This window comes from Canis lupus, chromosome 9 (genome assembly GCF_048164855.1).
Source record: "Canis lupus baileyi chromosome 9, mCanLup2.hap1, whole genome shotgun sequence".
NCBI lineage: Eukaryota > Metazoa > Chordata > Mammalia > Carnivora > Canidae > Canis > Canis lupus.
In genome coordinates, this window is record NC_132846.1 from 37409729 (window position 1) to 37428153 (window position 18425).

General features: G+C 35.6%; 1 protein-coding gene across 6 annotated transcripts in view; it reads left to right on the top strand.

Annotated features, from left to right (window-relative positions):
* Positions 1 to 14142, top strand: part of MNAT1 (MNAT1 component of CDK activating kinase) — a 189281-nt gene extending 175139 nt beyond the window's left edge. For all 6 annotated transcript variants that reach the window (XM_072838837.1, XM_072838841.1, XM_072838838.1 and 3 more), the window contains one exon: positions 13690 to 14142. In XM_072838837.1, the coding sequence (XP_072694938.1) occupies positions 13690 to 13830 (141 nt within the window). In that variant the 3' untranslated portion in view covers positions 13831 to 14142. The remainder of the gene's footprint in view (positions 1 to 13689) is intronic.
* Positions 14143 to 18425: the final 4283 nt, after the last annotated feature.

Here is an 18425-nt window from a genome sequence, read left to right on the forward strand (position 1 = left end):
TCCTTAGTTTTTACAAGTGGTGGCCAATTAGGGACAAAATATATCAGAAATAATCTTAGTTTGGATTTTGCTTCTTTTTCACCTTTGGTTGACACATACCCAAAGTATAATCTAGAGATGAGAACACTGTGGCTTGTTTTATGAACTTTGGAATGACAGGTAGGAATACATTCTTTTCCCAAAAGGTAGACTTCAAGAAAGCAGTAGATTCTTTTCTTTCTTTTAACCTTTAAAGTAATAAAATAAGAAATCTAGGTTTACTATAAAGAATTTTTATAATATTGAAGCAGATTTTGTCTGTACACTTACACTGTTAAAACTTCTGATTTTCAAAACAAGTCATATGTAACTGATTAGAATGTGTTTTTACTTAAAATATTATACCAGCATGTGCAGAGTCATAATGCACTGCCAAAAAATGTAGTCTGGAAGCAAAACAGAAAACTGAAAATAATGCTGTAATTTTTTAAATAAGAGGAAAATATTTTCTTTACAATGAAGGTTTTGGTCCAAATGGTATTTAACCAACTAACTGACTAGTCTATTAAAGCATTCTACTCTAGAAAAGCTTCATTTTTGGTAAAACTGATTGCATTAGCATATTACTGACAATAATGGGCATGGATTTTTTTTTTTTTTTTCTCAAAGCAATGCTGTGATTTAGCTTTTGGAAGAAAGTGCAAGTTTTCTGTGGGCTTAGGTATTAAAAATGCTTCTTAAAAACTTCAAATTGTATGCATTAAAGTAGGACTCTTGGAGCTTTTTCAGATTTTACTCCTTATAGTCACTTGTCCTTTGAGTAGATGTTTTACGAACCTGTTTTTACTTGCTAGAAAATATAATTTTCCATAATTAAGAGAAAACATCAGTTATTTTATCCACTTGACTTTGTCTTTGCTTGTTATTGTTTGCTTTAGAGATTTATCTAAGTTATTGACATGATTCAGATTCCAGCATATATGAAATAGAGCTTTTGAGAAGGTGCTTTGAATGGAAAAATAAATATCTTACAAAAGATCTTGCTTTTGGGTGTGTCTAGTTCTCTTTGAGTTTCTTGTTTTTCTTTGCATTCATAGCCATATTCTATTATATTATGTATCTTTAAGATAAAATTGGTTAACACACTGAGAGGTTAGCTTATGAGACAGAGGATGATAAATTTCAAACAATTTTCACATATTTCTGTTTAAGAAAATGCTCATATTTATTTTTTTTATTTTTAAAAGATTTTATTTATTTATTTGAGAGACCGAGACAGAGATACTGAAAGGACAGCAGGAGAGGGAGAAGCAGGCTCCCCACTGAGCAGGGAGCTCAACCAGGGACTTGATCCCAAGACCCCAGGATCATGACCTGAGCCAAAGGCAGATGCTTAATCTACTGCACCACCTAGGCGCCCCTTATGTTTTAAACAAAGTCATTTTACACTATACCTTATACCCTATCTCTCTTTTATTATTATAGGTATCTTCTTATCTCCAGGAAACCTTCCCATCTTCCTCAGGGACTGATGTGCAGTCCCTCTTTCATTCAGTCCTATACTGTCTTCCTTTGCAGCTTCATAATTTGTGGTGATACCTCTTTTCATATCCTCTGTATTTTTATTTGTCTTCTATTATCATGGCCATTTTTTAGGTCTGTATCTTAACTAACCAGAATATTTATTTATTAAAAAGATTTTATTTATTTATTCATGAGAGACACAGAGAGGCAGAGACATAGGCAGAGGGAGTAGCAGGCTCCCCATGGGGAACTTGATGCAGGACTTAATCCCAGGACCCCGGGATCATGCCCTGAGCCAAAGGCAGACAGTCAACCACTGATCCACCCAGGCATCCCCAGAATTTTTATTTAATTTAAAAAATTTTATCCTCTTCTGCTTACAAGTTAGGATGATTTTTTAAAAGTGATGGCTGTTTAGTGAGTAGATATTTATCTTGCTATCAAGAAACTTATCTGACTGGGAATTTATAAGTATAAATAGCCAAGGTACTTAGCAGAAAGGTAGAGATAAAGTGCTATGCAAAATTGGAGGAGAAAAGAAGTAATTCAATCTGGGCAATCCAGAGGGTGTGGAATCCAAAAAAACTGTTAAGTATTTCAGACAGGGAGAAGTAGAAGGAGTAAATATACATTATATATGTAATATATATTAAATATTATAATCCTACCACCCAGAATTAATAAATGTTATTTTTAAAAGTCTAAAGGTTAAATCTCTCCCCTTTATTTGAACAAAACAAAGGCCTTAGAATATTTAGCCTTGGACTTCCCCTTTTCTGCTTTGCATTGTTATTATTGTTACTAGTTTGTGGCAATAGTAGTTGCAGTGGTGGTTGGCTTTAGCTTACATTCAGGGTATATGGAGATGATTAATGCGGAGTATGTTTAGAAAAGTGGGTTGGAATCAAGTACAGTAGGCCTTGAATGATAGGTAGGCTAAGGAACTTGGACTTTAAGCCAATGAATGTTTATTTGTATGAGAGTGATGTAAGCTTTGCCCTAGGAAGATTAGTTTGATAACCATGAATATATTGGAATGGAGAGTACATCCTGGAAATAGGGAGATCAGTTAAGAGAGTTTTAACTGTAGGACATGAAAGAGGTTTAAAAAAAGAGCTAAAATTAGATAACAGTAGCAGCAATGAAGATGACGTGAGAAATAAATGTTTGTAGAGAGATACGGTGATGTAGATTTCTCATTGGTGTGCAAGGGCAAAAGGATTCCAAGATAACCCTAGGAATATGTTGAAACTACAAAGAGAAATTAAGAAATACAGACAGAGGGCTAGGTTTCTAATGAAAGATGAGTTCAGTTATGAAAATATTAAATTTGTAGTGCCAGTGGGACACTCAAGTATGAAAGGCCAGCCACGCAGATAAAATGCTGAGCTGTAACTAAGAAAGAAGGGCAAAAGACCAAAAGATAAGATTTGTAGGTTTAGTAAAACAAGGTGATAATGAAGCCATACATTTCAGAGATAGAGTCAAGAATAGGAGATGATGAGATAAACCAAGAAAACTAGTAATTAGGAAGCAGGTGGAAAAAGAGAAATTTGAGGAATTCTGTATGAAAGTGGTAGGAGTGTGACCCAAATTATAGGCACTTTTATGGAAGTCACAGGCTAAGGCATTTTATAGGTGGAAGCTGTCTCCAGATTTAAAGAGGTAGAAGAAGATGTTGAGGAGGATGAGGACAGAGAAATGGTCATTTAATGGTGATGAGAGTCAAAATACAGGATGTGAAAGTGGAAATAATGTAGCAATTTAACTTTTGAAATAAAACTTACTAGGGTGTGTGTAAGTATTTGTGAAATACAGATCTATATGTATGTTTATATATAAATGTATTATATATGTATTTATATATTTTCTCCTTTGCCCTTTAATATGAAGGTATTGGCATCCTTGGGTTATTATTCTGTTATCCTGTGATAAAAGATTTAATAAGCAGGACTACCCTTTGTCTTATGTCTAATTTAAAAAAGAAAAACAAAACCTCCACTTGAATCTTTTATACTTAGGGTACAGCGAAAGGGGGAAGAGAGAAGGCAACACTTTATTGTTGAAATAAATGTGGAAATAGACAATAAGGTCACAAAGTTGGGAAAGGAGAGATACATACTAATTAGCAGAAGGTAAAGCACTATGGAAATTTGGGCTATGAAAGGCCTTTCCTTGTGAGAGTATATTTTGTATTAATAGTATTAAAGAGAATATGTAGGGTTGTTAGGGATATATACTCTATTGAATACCTGTTCTTTGCAGATATATTATATACATTTTCTTGCTTAATTTTCTAAAAATTACCATGAGGTACTGTTGTCTTCCTTTTACAGATGAAGAAATGAGGATAAAAAAATTAAAGCACTTTCCAAATCATAATGTTAGTAATTATCCAAGGAGAAATTCAAACCCACATATAGCTGCTTCCAAAATCTTTGTTCTTTCTACTAAACCATGATGTCCTTATGTATTTATGTGGAGGTACAGGGAAAAAAAAGGAATGGTGGAGGGGAGAAAACTGAGGTTGTTTATATTTAATTTAGAGAGTTTGGACTCAGGAAAAGACCACACCAATGGGGAGAGTTCTGCAAACTTAGAAGGGTGTTTAACTATCGTTGGACAGGGAGAGGAATTGAATTTGGTTTATCCATCTAGGCTGTTACCTTAATACGAGCCACAGAAAGCACAGTATGTTTTGTTTAAAGCTGTGACTATGCTCTTCACACTGCTCTTTTTTGATGTTTCATACATAGAAAAAATATGATATCTTTTACAAAGAGTAATGGTAAAACAATTGCTGAATTATTTCCATTTTCATTGTTTTTCCCGCCATTACTCCTTTAAGTTCTGTATTTTGAATTTCACTCATTAAATTAGGAGATGGAGCGTAACCAATGCTGTAGAAGCCCTCTGTGTGTGTATTCTTCTTCTCTTCATTGTGGTCCTACCTCATATCAGAAATTCAGTAACCCTACATAGGCTAATTATCATTTGCCTCCCTTTTTTTTTTTTTTTACACAGTTTGGTCATATCTATATATTCCATGCGTAGTTTGTATTTCTGATAGATGGAGCATGCTGTACATATTTTCTATGACTTATTTTGTGTGTTTTTATTTAACATCGTGAGAGTCAGCAGTGTTGTTACATGCACGAAGCTGTATGTCCTTTGTTTTCACTGCTGTACAGTATTCTGTGTAAGTAACAATTTGCCTGTTCTCTTGTCAATGGACATTTATTTTGTTTCTTTTGTTCTTTTGCTATAAGAAACACTACTGCTATAAATACAACGAAGAGACCCTTTGGGCCAGCCTGGGTGGCTCAGCAGTTTAGTGCCACCTTCAGCCCGGGGCGTGATCCTGAAGACCTGGGATCGAGTCCCATGTCAGGCTTCCTGCATGGAGCCTGCTTCTCCCTGTGCCTGTGTTGTGTCTCTGCCTCTCTCTCTGTGTCTCTCATGAATGGATGAATAAAATCTTTAATTAAAAAAGAGAGAGAGAGACCCTTTGGAGCCCCTAGATGAAAAATCTGATCTCTGCTATTATTATCTCTTCAAAATTACAAGAAGGAGTTAGGCACAAGTATCAGGATCTAATTCCTTTCTAAGCAGTGTACACCTTCCTTCTATCCCCTTTGCAAGTCTAGGGGAAAAAGAGTGTATGAGGTATCGGTAAGGGATGGCAGCTTTGCATTTACCACACACACACCTGAATACACAGCCTTCACTTCAGAATATCTTACCTTCTGTATTAGTCAGGGTTGTCTAGAGTAACAGAACCAATAAAAGAGAGAGAGAGATGAAGAAAGAGAAAGAGATTTATTATTAGGTATTGGCTTATGTGATTATGGAAGCTGAGAAGGCCCATGATCTTCTATCTGCAGGCTAGAGACCCTGGAAAGCCAGTGTTGTAGTTCAAAGGCCTGAGTGAGAACAAATGGTATAGATGCCAGTCTGGAGCACCAAAGGGCTAAGATGTTTCAGCTCAGTCGGCAGAGTAAATTCAACCTTTCTCCACCTTTTTGTTGTTGTCAGATCCTCAACATATTGGATAATACCCACTCACGTTGGGGAGGGCCATCTGCTTTTCTCAGTTCACCAATTTAAATCCTAATCTCTTCCAGACACATTCACCAACACACACAGAAATAATGATTTACCAGGTAATAATAATAGTTTGTAATCCGGACATTCTGTGGCTCACTCAATTTTATGTGTAAACGTAAAATTAACCACCGTGGTTTCTTTCATCATATCACTGTATGATGTAGTTCTCTAGGCCTTTGCCTAAGGCCCTTCTTTCTCTTCTCATTCTGTCCTCTCTCTCTAAATAATAGAATCTACCTGATGCTTGCAAATACCATCAATATACTGATAACTCCCAAACTGCTACCTTCGTTCCATAATTTTCTTCTTAGCACTTGGCCCATATCTCCAGCTGCCACTCTCTCTCTCCTCTATAGTCACTTCAGATGTAAGTCCAAAATTAAACTCATGATCTTTCCTCTTTTCTCCCACCCCAGTTTGTTTCTCCTCCAGTTTGCCATTGTCTCTGTGAGGGCATATTTCCCTCTTCCATATGCCTAGATATCTGGAAATTGACTTTGCCATTACTTTTTCCTCTCCTCTTGCCTCCATATCTACTCACTTGGTTTTTAAATGTCTTTTGAACTAATACTTTTATTTCCTCTGCTGCCACCCTAATCCAGGTACCACAATCCTAAACCTGGAATAGAGAAACTATAGTCTCTCAATAATTGGCTCCTGCTTTTCTCCCATCCATCGTAGCCAAAGTAGCTTATATTCTCAGGTTCCTATCAGTAACTTTTCAGTGGCTTCCCATTGCCCTTTGAATAAAATTCAGAGTTCTTAACATTTCTTTTGAATACTTTCTGCCAACATCTCTAGCCTCATCCTGAGCCATCTTTCCTCCATATTCTCAATTTGTGCTGAGACTCCTTGCTGCTACATTCTTTTCTTCATTAGGTTGCTGCTCTCCTTCTTTTGCCATGCTAATAACTAACTTCCTCATCCTTTGGGTCTAAGTCTGTCATTTTCCTTTAGGGAGACCTTTTCTGAACCTTGTTCATATTGGCTTCCTTTTAATCTATACCAATAGAGCCCTGACGATATTATTAATAATATTCATTATTTAACATCTTTTTTTCTCTGCTGAATTTTAAGGTTCATTAGAACATCGAGTCTGCTTTCTGTTTTATTCTCAGAGTTGCTTTAGTCCTGGCACGTAGTAGACACTCAGTGACTTGGTTTTTTGAAGAAGAAGAAATGCACTGCATACATATGAATTTCTGCATTTCGCCTGTCCCACCCTTGGGGAAAAATTAACCATCTTGCCTTTACAAAGATATGATGAAACTTCTATCATGCATCTGTTGCTAACATGGAATTCACAGTAAAAAATTACATTAGACAAGCCAGAATGAGGCACTAGAATTTTTAGGAACTTAAAGAAAACCAGAAACTAGGATACTTATTTTTATGATCTCTATTATATTTCTACCACAGAAGTGGTGGCTCTTGTCCTTCACTGGGATATGCAAAAATCTATATGTAATTTGTTATTTTTATGACTGATACGATTTGTTATTTTTAGATTTTTCATGAAACTTTGCTTTCTTCTGGTTATCTTGAATAAATTCATGAGTATCATAATTTTTTTTTATGGTAGTCACAGAGAGAGAGAGAAAGAAAGAGAGAGAGAGAGAGGCAGAGACACAGGCAGAGGGAGAAGCAGGCTCCATGCACCGGGAGCCCGATGTGGGATTCGATCCCGGGTCTCCAGGATCGCACCCTGGGCCAAAGGCAGGCGCTAAACCGCTGCGCCACCCAGGGATCCCCCTAGTATCATAATGTTTTAAGAATCAATAAGTAAAAACATTATTTTTACCATTTTTCTGCTTAATCTCATTTAAGCATATAAGAACAATACTGAAATTAGCCAAACATATTATAACTGAGATAAACATCTGACTTTGAGGAGTATATTTAAGATTTAGTGCTGCTGTTTATTACCCATTTCCATGGCTCTATTCAAGTTTATCTTATAGCACCTGATTCTGAGATATTCTTGTACTTATCTGTATTATACAGATGGAGTCTATCCTTAGAGGTCTATCATTTGAGATATCCGGAACTACCAACAATATTGTTCATAGAATACTTAAGTAGCTCTATCTTTTATGTGTTCAGTAGTTTATACTCCAATCAGGGAAGTAAGTATTCCTTTCGTTACATAATTATATTAACTTTTGGTAACAGCTTCCCTGTCCTAAAAATGCCTAGTGTATAGTATAATGCCAAGTGTATTAGTATAAATCTGAAAATAGCTTTAATAATTAAATTATTCAAGTTGTATTTTATCTAACTTGCAAGTTAGATAATGAAGTGAAGAGTAATACAATGACTGTGGAAATTTGTTATATTTTGGTTGGAGTTCATGAAACCTTGACTGATGTTTTTATAACGAAACTGCCCATAGAATTATGCACAGTTCTGACTTGATGTGCTTTCCCCATTTATGTTAGAGTATATGATTATCAGTTTACCTCGGTAGACAGTTTATTATTCTGACATCATGATTGGGTTAGGACACCTGAGCACTAACAAATGTTTTCAGAATGTTTTTGCTTTTTAATGATAATTGAGCATACAATTATTCTGTTTTTAAATCTGTTGAGATACACTTCATTTTGTTAATGTAAATCTTTTATAGCCTTAGCTGAATTTCTTACAAGAGCTCTTGGTCTTGACAGCTGAGATCAGCTGGCTGATGTCTCTTAATGGCACTTAGATTTGAATTTTGTAGGCTGGAAGGCAGAACTGCTCAGAACTGGTCTGTTTAATGCATGGTGGCTTTAAATTCAGGCTTAAAAATGGGCCCACTTATAAAAAGAAAGTCTTAAGTTTCTAGAGTTCACTCTAGAGGAACACTATGAAGTTAAAAACTTGGACTTTTTTTTGACTGTCCTTTGGTCATGGTAATTTGAGGTGAAGGAAACTAATATGAACTTCACATTTTCATTTCAATTTAAATTCCAAGATTCTTTGATTCTCTAGAGCCAAAGTGTTTCAAGGGTTTTCATGAGGAGGTTATGACTGGAGGGGAAGAGTGCTGCCTCTTGGTCTTGAGTGACAACCCCTGCCCTCTGCCCCTAGCTGAGAACTCAAAGCATTGTTGAATAGCACTAAAATGAGCTGAGTCCAAGACTTTAGCCAGATGGTTGATAGAGGCCTTTTAAAGGAAGGGAAATAGTAAAAGAGTAATCTCAGAGGAACTCTCTTATGTTAAGGAACTGAGAAAATGAAGTCTTTCTAAAGCTAAGTGTAAATTATACCACCTTCTTTGGGAGCAAAAGCTGCTAAATGTAACAGAAGAAAATGATGGTGTGGGAAATCAAAGTTCAGGAACAAACCTTTAAGTGTGGTTTTCGAATGCTTAATCCTCTCTTGCTCCTGTCTCAGGATCCATTGCCTCCTTTTCCTCCTCTTCCAAAGTCTGTTTGAAAGGGATTTTGATGGGTAATGGCAAAGGAAGGCAACTTTAGACAGTATAAATTAGGGCACAAGATGCCCTTTGTACAGGAATTATCTTAGACATGCTTTTGAAAGCATACTTTTTTTTTTGAGTCTTATTAAGAAAATAATCAAAGGTATGAATCTTAAAGCTTTGAGTTTAGTTTGCTTTCAGTAAAAATAAGGTATAGATACCAAAATAAGCAAACCTTTTTTTTTTTTTTTTTCCCTTTCCTGGTTTCTGCTTATAAGATTTACAGGTATTTAAAATAAACCTATGAAAAACAGAAATACTGTCCTGGGATTGGCTAAATAGAGCAATTACCTCCAGGCTCCAAAGTCCAAATGAGCTTGACTTTTGGAAATAAATTTGGCTAAGACTTCTTCCTCATTCTGTTGCATAAAGGTGTACATGAAATGATACTGACCTTTGCCAGAAACCCCAGGAATCCTATTCAGTGATGTACTTGTAATGGTCATGGAAGAATTAAAACAGCACAGATGTGGATTAATGTGAAAAAGTAGGCGAAATTCTCATTGTGTGGTTTTAATGTGGCAGATCCTTTAAAATACTTTGGTGTACCACAATAATTAAAGGGTTTAAGAACATTAAGTTAAAATACTTAGAAAATGAAAGCCCTGAGTTGAATAATAAGAATGAACTATGTTTTATTTTTTAAAATTGGAATTAATGTAGGTTGCCATGGTGAAAATAGATTGAAATATTTAATGGTAACTATTTTGTGCAGCCCTAGAGATCAAAAACAGTAATGTAAATAAACAGGTCTTTAAAGAATATACTCACAGACATGTTTAACGTAAATGATTGCTAGAAGGGAAGTGTATTTTCTTCAGTGCTGTGCTGTGCAAAGAAATTTTAATTGACTTGATTTTGGCAGTAAGAATCTACAACTTAGCATTAATAACTAAAATTTTAAAATATTTGCTCATTGCTCTGGATTATGACTGTTCAAGAATTACTATTTTCAAACACTAATTAATCATTTTAAGTAAACTTTTTTTACACATTTATGACATCAATGAGTATGACTGTTTATTACATTTTACCTATAAAAAGTTGAGCTGTTTTATATACTCTTTATGGAAACAGTGCACAGTCATAAATTAAAAGATGCAACTGTTTTGGATATTTTACTGGTGGTCCTGTGTTTTCCTGCCAGCAGTGCAGCTGTTTCAGGTTTCTCAGGATAACATATAAAAAGCTGTATGTACACTGCAAGTTTATGCTTGAATTGCCAAGCCAGAGATGGTATGACTCAACTTTCCCAGAAGCAAGTTGTACCAAAATGTGATGAATCAAAACAACTAGTTGCACAGTGGTTTGTATTACAGCTATGAAAACCAATTCTCTTTATGATAGTTGGCTTTTTTTTTTTTTTTAATTTTATATATTTATTCATGAGAAACACACACACAGAGGCAGAGACATAGATAGAGGGAGAAACAGGCTCCCTGTGAGGAGCCTGATGCAGGACTTGATCCCAGGATCTTGGAATCATAACTTGAGCCAAAGCCAAAGGGAGACGCTCAACCACTGAGTCACCCAGGCACCCCTATGATACATAGTTGGCTTCTTAAGGTTGACAGACATTCTGCTGTGGTACCTGAATTTTGCCACAAGTGAACAGCCATTGGAGCTAAGACTGCTTTCTTTTGAGGGTCTGAGGAAAATAAAAAGGGTAATACAATGGCATCTGGTGTATGGATGAAATCTACCTGGAAACTTGTATCAAGAATGTAATGTTTCAGGATCCCTGGGTGGCTCAGCGGTTTGGCGCCTGCCTTTGGCCCAGGGCGTGATCCTGGAATCCCGGGATCGAGTCCCGGGTCGGGCTCCCGGCATGGAGCCTGCTTCTCCCTCCTCCTGTGTCTCTGCCTCTCTCTCTCTCTATGTCTATCATAAATAAATAAATAAATCCTGGGGATCCCTGGGTGGTGCAGTGGTTTAGCGCCTGCCTTTGGTCCAGGGCGTGATCCTGGAGACCCGGGATCGAATCCCAGGTCGGGCTCCCGGTGCATGGAGCCTGCTTCTCCCTCTGCCTATGTCTCTGCCTCTCTCTCTCTCTCTCTCTCTCACTATCAGTAAAAATAATAAATAAATAAATAAATAAATAAATAAATAAATAAATAAATAAATAAATAAATAAATAAATAAATAAATCTTTAAAAAAATATAATGTTTCGTTACCTGTAAAAAAATATTACTAAGTATTACTTGTTTGTGTGATAGTTACTGAGCTCTCAGTGATGAGAAATTGATTTTATCCTGTTCCAGGTTGATTTTTAGACTTCTGAGATGACTTATTTAACTTACGTCATTTTTCATGCATCAGAGTTTTAAGAGTGGACATTTTATTGTGGCCTCGGATATAACAAGCAGATACTTTTTTTGGCCATCTGGATAGATTTGGTGAATCCCTGTTTAAATCCTATGGGAGTGAAGTTCTATCAAGAGTTTGGCAATGAAAGTGGGATACATCCCACCAAGGTTTATAAACCTGGTTTATAAACCATGTAGGGAGAAAATATTAGAATTTCTGTTAAAATTTTTTTATCTCTTGCTTTAAATATTTATATATATTTTATTGTATGCTTCTATATTAGTATTTATATGTAATTATATACCATATAACTATACATTAAGACAATAAGTATATGATTTATAAGTATACAAATTTTAGAGATGCATGCTCAAATCTTTTTACTGTTATAAATATACTATCAGAAGTTTGTAGTGGGTTGTGTGCCTGGGTGGCTCAATCCATTAAGCATCTGACAACTCTTGATTTCAGCTCAGGTCATGATCTCCAAGTCCTGAGATCAAGCCCTGCATCAGTTTTCACAACTGGGATTCTCCCTCTTCCCCTTCCCTTACCCCAGCCTACATGCATGCATGCATGCATACTACTCTCTCTCTCTTTCAAATAAATTAAAAAAAAATTTTTTTTTTTTTTAAGTTTGTAGGGGTGCTTGGGTGGCTTAGTCAGTTAAACATCTGACTCTTGACCTCAGCCCAGGTGTTGATCTCAGGGTCATGAGTTCGACCCCACATTGGGCTCCACGCAGGGCATGGAGCCTAGTTTTTTAAAAAAGTTTGTAGATTATTGCTCAATAAATAATAATTTCCTTTCTCCTTCTACTTTTCCCTTTCACCCTTGGCAGAGAAGCGAAGAATTAACACCTTGATTTGTGGTAGTGTGAATAAATTACAGCCAATTCCAAGAGCTTGTGCTATGTCTAACTTTGACCTTTTTTCTATTTGGCCTCTTATATTGCCATATATTTTTTAATCACACAACCTTATTAAACATGGATACAAATGAAAAACAGACTTGTTATTATGTTAGAAAAAATAAGTTGCTCATGCATCAAGACTTTGACACACAGGAAGTTTGAATGAATGAGTAGAAAAGTTTCCAAGTTATTAAAATGTTCTGGTACCTGATTTATTCATTTGCCATACCCATAATTCTGAGGCGGATGAAGCTCCTTTACTTCCTGAGGCCTGAAGAAACAATGTGGTTTCTCAAACTAGGCATTAAAGCAAAGCTGGAAATATTTGTTTTCCAACAGTGCTATTAGTCATACTAAAAAACTGACCTCCTTTGGCTAGGGTTGTGCCATGTTTTAGGCCTGTTTGTCTACCTTTATCAAGGTAGAACATTTTAATTGTTAAATAACATTTGTGATTGAAGAAAAATGGTGTCTATTACACTGTCTTTTGAGATCAGTTCAAAAGACTTCTGTATTTACTAATTGGGACATTCTGTTGAACTGAGGCTGTCAGAGATTTCTAGGAGATGTAATTTTCTAAGGTTTCACTTCCTATATGGAAAGAGACAATATATTTTTGTAATGCTGAAGTAAATTTGAAGTAACTAGTGTATTCTCTCCTCTCCCCTCCTCCATTTAAGTATTTATTTCAGAATATATTTATGTAAAATACTCAATATTTATGCAAAAAATATTAATAATACAATAGTGTTATGATACTGTGTATTTACTTAAGAGTATAGTATGCCAGGTGAAGAATAGCAGTTAGGTACCCAGACAAGAGCCAACAAAACAAGTTCTGAAAATGGGGAACAATGAACATTTTATTTTATTTTTTTAAAGATTTACTACTTACTTACTTTATTCATTCATTCATTCATTCATTCATTCATTCATTCATTCATTCATTTATGATAGACATAGAGAGAGAGAGAGGCCAGAGACACAGGAGGAGGGAGAAGCAGGCTCCATGCCGGGAGCCTGACATGGGACTTGATCCCGGGACTTCAGGATCGCGCCCTGGGCCAAAGGCAGGCGCCAAACCGCTGAGCCACCCAGGGATCCCCAACAATGAACATTTTAATAGCAATTATTATTTTGAAACCTCCTTGAGAGCTGTTTTTAAATCTTAATGTAATTTGCTTTATAACTTAGTTTAACAATTAATCTAGTTTAGGCACTCTATAAATAGATGCTATGCTTCTTTTTTAAAAGGTAATAATGCATTTATAAAGTTTGAACATTTCAATCTCAGAATTCCCTTTATAAAATGTGCATCCTTTTTATTACGGCTTTTAAAAATGTTACCAACTTATATATGCTTTCTATATCAATTCTACACTTTTTGTTTTGTTTTAGGTATTTAAATCATGTCAGAGCTGCCTCTCCACAGGACCTTGCTGGAGGCTATACTTCTTCTCTTGCTTGTCACAGAGCACTACAGGATGCATTCAGTGGGCTTTTCTGGCAGCCCAGTTAACCTTTATTTCTCCTTTTTAAGATTTGGACCGAATCAGGGAGCTAGCAAAAGCAAAGCAGACTTGTAAAAGTATAGCCATATGCAGCTGCCCAACAACAGTTCTACCACTAGCAGCTGTGTTAAAGTATTTATAAGAGAAAATTTCAGAACTAAGCTGAGTAATATAGTGGATAAATATATGTGAAAAAGATTTATTTTTTACTTATATTTTTCTGAGAGGGATTGAAGCTGTAAACTTCATCTGATGGAAGATATGAATAATTCACCTATGTATGCTTGAGGTTGACAGACTTGTAAAATCTTTTTAAAAATAAAGCTAGACTTTATATTAAGTTTTGTGGTTTCTCTCTTATTACAGTGTTTTACTTGAACACATTTTAAAATGCCATTTTGAATACGACATTTAGTGTTAATATCCAAGTCTATTATTTTGTCTCATAAAATGTTCCTTTTTTTCCCCTATGTTCTTAATACTAGTCCAGACAAGTCGATATATTTCCTTCTACCACCAGGTTGTGGCAAGTAAAAGTTGACCTATGATAATGCCACTCTCTCAATATTAAGAACTCCGTGCCTGTTCTGAGCAGTGGAAAGTGAGACAAACCTTGATCAAGGTATTATAGCTCCCAGCTGTGAGCCACACTTGGGATAAACCAGACGAGAGTATTAACCTGCTTTAATGACAAATTCAAAGAAGTAAGTTAATAAAATTTAATACTTAAATGGCACCTTTCACTTCAAATGTGAGCTCATTTTATGATGAAACCTTGGAATGGATACATTTTAAATGGAATGGATACATTTTAAATGAAATTTCCCTTAGTAAATTGTAGACTCTGATATAGTTTCTGTTGAAACTTCAAAGCTTTTAGTATACCCAGGATTTTGCTTAGAGTTGGATATGGAGAGGATGGATAATTTGTAACATCTCAACCTTATATGAGTCTATTATATAGACCACTGGGTATGAGACATAGTCTCAAGAAATGAAGGGATTTCCTAGCAAATGTCCATTGTAACAGATGTTAATTTTATGGGAGGAAAGTTATCTGAAACAAAATTCATGGTTACATTAGAGTAGAAGGTCCATATATACCAACTCCATCTTATTTGCCTAAGCCAGGTATTAATTTCAGGGGTACATCTTCATCTTTACCACACAGTTGACCCTTGAACAACACAAGTTTAAACTGTATGGATCCACTTGTATGTGGATTTTTTTCTAATCTGTAAATATATTATTTTCTTAACATTTTCTTTAGTTTATCAGCTAAATAGCTTATTAGCTCATTCTTATTTTAAGAATACATTGTAGAACATACAAAATATATGTAATTGACCATTATGTTTGTGTTAAGGCTTCTGGTCAACAATAGGCTGTTCATAGCTGTTAAGTTCTGAGGGGAGTCAAAAATTATATGTGGATTTTCCCCTGTGTGTGTGTGTGGAGCAGTTGTCAGTGGCTCTAATCTCTGTGTTTGTTCACGGGTCAACTGTACCTTTATCTTTGATAACTGAGAAAAAACCAAGGCATCAAATAATTGAGTAAGCTCCACTTATATATACAAATGAGTAAAAGGCCAGAATTAAAACTGTTTAAGTCGTTTTATCTATACTTTACCAGACTGTATCCTAATTTTCATATCTATTAGTATTCCCCAATTGAGGATTAGGGTTGTAAGTACAGCCTATAAATCTGTTCAAAGAATAGTGAGAACATTGACTTAAGGTTAAGACTTTGCCGTACTCAGCTGCCAAAGTACAGTATCCAGTTTTTACAAAAGAAATACTACTACTTGTTCTCTGTACTTTGTATAGTGTATTTAAATGAATGAACTAATTAACTAGTTAACTAATTTAAAGCCTTTGAAAACTTTTTTTGAGCCCACCTTATTGTGGAAATTGCCTACATTGGACTTGGCAAAATAATTGAATTCCAGAACCTTTATACATTTGTAAATATTTTGGCTATTGCCTTACTTTGTTCAAAAGGCCAAATAAAAGTTGTTAACTGACCTTATTAGATCAAAGGTAGTGGTGAAAGATAACTTAATGACAATTCACTAAGTAACAGAAATACTCTAAATTGATGGTTATCTCCTATCCCCCTAGTGATTTTCTCTTCGAGATAAAAGGCTATACAAGTCTTTCATATACAGCAATTCTTTTAACATAGTACAACACTAGCCCAGAAACTATAGCTAAACAACTACTGAGCATTCGTTACCTGTGCACCAAGTACTGTGCTTCATATATTGTATATTACTACCTATCTTTACTATGCTTGTGTTATTTTCCCAATATAACAGATGGAGAAGCTGAGGCACAGGGAGGTTAACTGACTTGCCAAAGGTCAATACAACTGAAAAGTAGCAGTGTATTTGAACCCAGGTGTTCAGAGTTTGTGCTCCTGAGATGAATAACTGTCAAGCTTAAATAGCAGCTGTGTAGAATCAAGTCTGAATAGTCAAACTTCCTAAGATTTAAAAGAAGTTTTACAGATCAAGTGTAGTTACTTTATGACATATGACATCAATGTAATAACTGTGTTTATATCCTTGAGAGAAGTTCTAAGAAATTCATTATGTAGAACATCATTTGACTATTAACTACCTTCCTTTTAAACAGGTATTAATGGTATTGAATACATTTACATCATAGTTGGGATGCACTAGTAGTATTCCTTAATTTCATTCAGTAAATATTTGATCTAAGCTTCTCTTAGAAATTACTTTTTTTTAAGATTTTATTTATTTATTAATGAAAGAGAGCCCGATGTGTGGAACTCAATCCCAGGACTCCAGGATCACACCCTGGGCCAAAGGCAGTTGCTCAACCACTGAGCCACACAAGCATCCCTCTTAGAAGTTATCTCTTAGAAGTAGTCTGTCAAGTGGTGGTTAGGTAATCATTTCAAAATTCAATTACAGTGACAGAAAACTTGTCAAAAGGCTAAGAAAATTAAAAAATTATATCCAGTGAGCTTTCCAGCTGTCATTTTCTAGTGGACATCAAGAGTTCAGTTACTAGGTATCACATTTAAAACTTGAGGGTGGGCCTAGATTTAAATAATAATCATACATTTACTTACCCTTTCTGAGGGAAAAGGGGGAGGAGTTAAAGTTTTAAGACGGGCTGTGTATTTGACTAAATGGAGTCAAGAATCTTACCACTTTACATGTATGAATAAAAACCTCATTTGTACCCCTATTTAGTATTTATAGCCTAGCATGTCAATGTACAGGACTAGGAAAAAAATTATTACTCCTACTTGCAAATTAAAATTCTCTTCACCTAGATCAGAAGGCCAACAATGGACACCTGGCCAAATCCAGCTGCTGCTGTTTCTCTGTGCTCCATGAACTAGCTAAGCTTGGTCTCTACATTTTTTAAGGTTGAAAAAGACAAAATTATACACTTTTTAACAAGTGGAAAGCACGTGAATTTCAAATTTCATTGTTCATAAATAGAGTCTTTGCATATAGTGTTTATGTATTGTTTATGGCTGCTCTGGGGGCCACCACAACAGAATTGAGCAGCAACAGAGACCTTAGGGCTTGCAAAGCCTACAATACTACCTGGTCCTTTCCTGAATGTTTTTTTTTTTTTTTTTTTTTTTAAGATTTATTTATTTATGATAGACCTAGAGAGAGGGAGGCAGAGACACAGGAGGAGGGAGAAGCAGGCTCCATGCCAGGAGCCCGACCCGGGACTCGATCCCGACTCCAGGATCACGCCCTGGGCCAAAGGCAGGCACTAAACCGCTGAGCCACCCAGGGATCCCCCTCCTGAATGCTTTCTGACCCTTCATCTACATACTCCCTCACTTGGAGGGGAGAACATTAGAAGTCCCAAACTGGCAATTCCCTGGTGAATTAGCCCCCCAAAGTCTTGCAGAGGCTAGGTTTGGTTGATTTTCAAAAAACATTTTAAAATGCTTTTAGATAGGGGATGAAGGCTCCAAGGCTCCAATTCATTACTTTCCTGCACTTCTTACTGTGTACCACCTTCATCTATTTATATTACCTGCCTCATTTCTAAAGGATTTGAGTTTGTAATGAATGATTTAGATGAGTGGTCCTTACACTTTTTCTGTAGGGCCAGACAGTAAATATTTTAGGCTTTGTGATAAAAAATAAGTTGGTAGAATGTTTTTAATGAACAAAATTCAAGATACAATTGAGTATAAATAATTACATTATAACTCTTTTGGGGGAATAACACTCATTCCATTAATTGGAGTTCTAAGTGTTTCCTATCATCAAAATCAGTCGTAAATGGTTATCTGTAATGAGACTTTACACATTTCATCTATAAAGAGGCCTTTTCACACAATACTGCCAAATACTGGCATTAATCCAGAAGCACAAGATTTTAACTGGGCATATTCATCACTTGGAAGGGATTTGTAAATGTAAAATCCTGTTAGATTCTTCCCTTAATACTTTCCTTACAGTATGTCATTACATAGTACATTAATCATTTCCAATTGAAGGTAGCAGCTCAATTATAGGTAAATGGATTTTGAAATTTGTGAATTTCCTTTGCATTTTCGCCAAGGTCCCAAAAATTCTGAACACAGAAAATGTGTTCACTGCTAATTTGAGAATGGAAA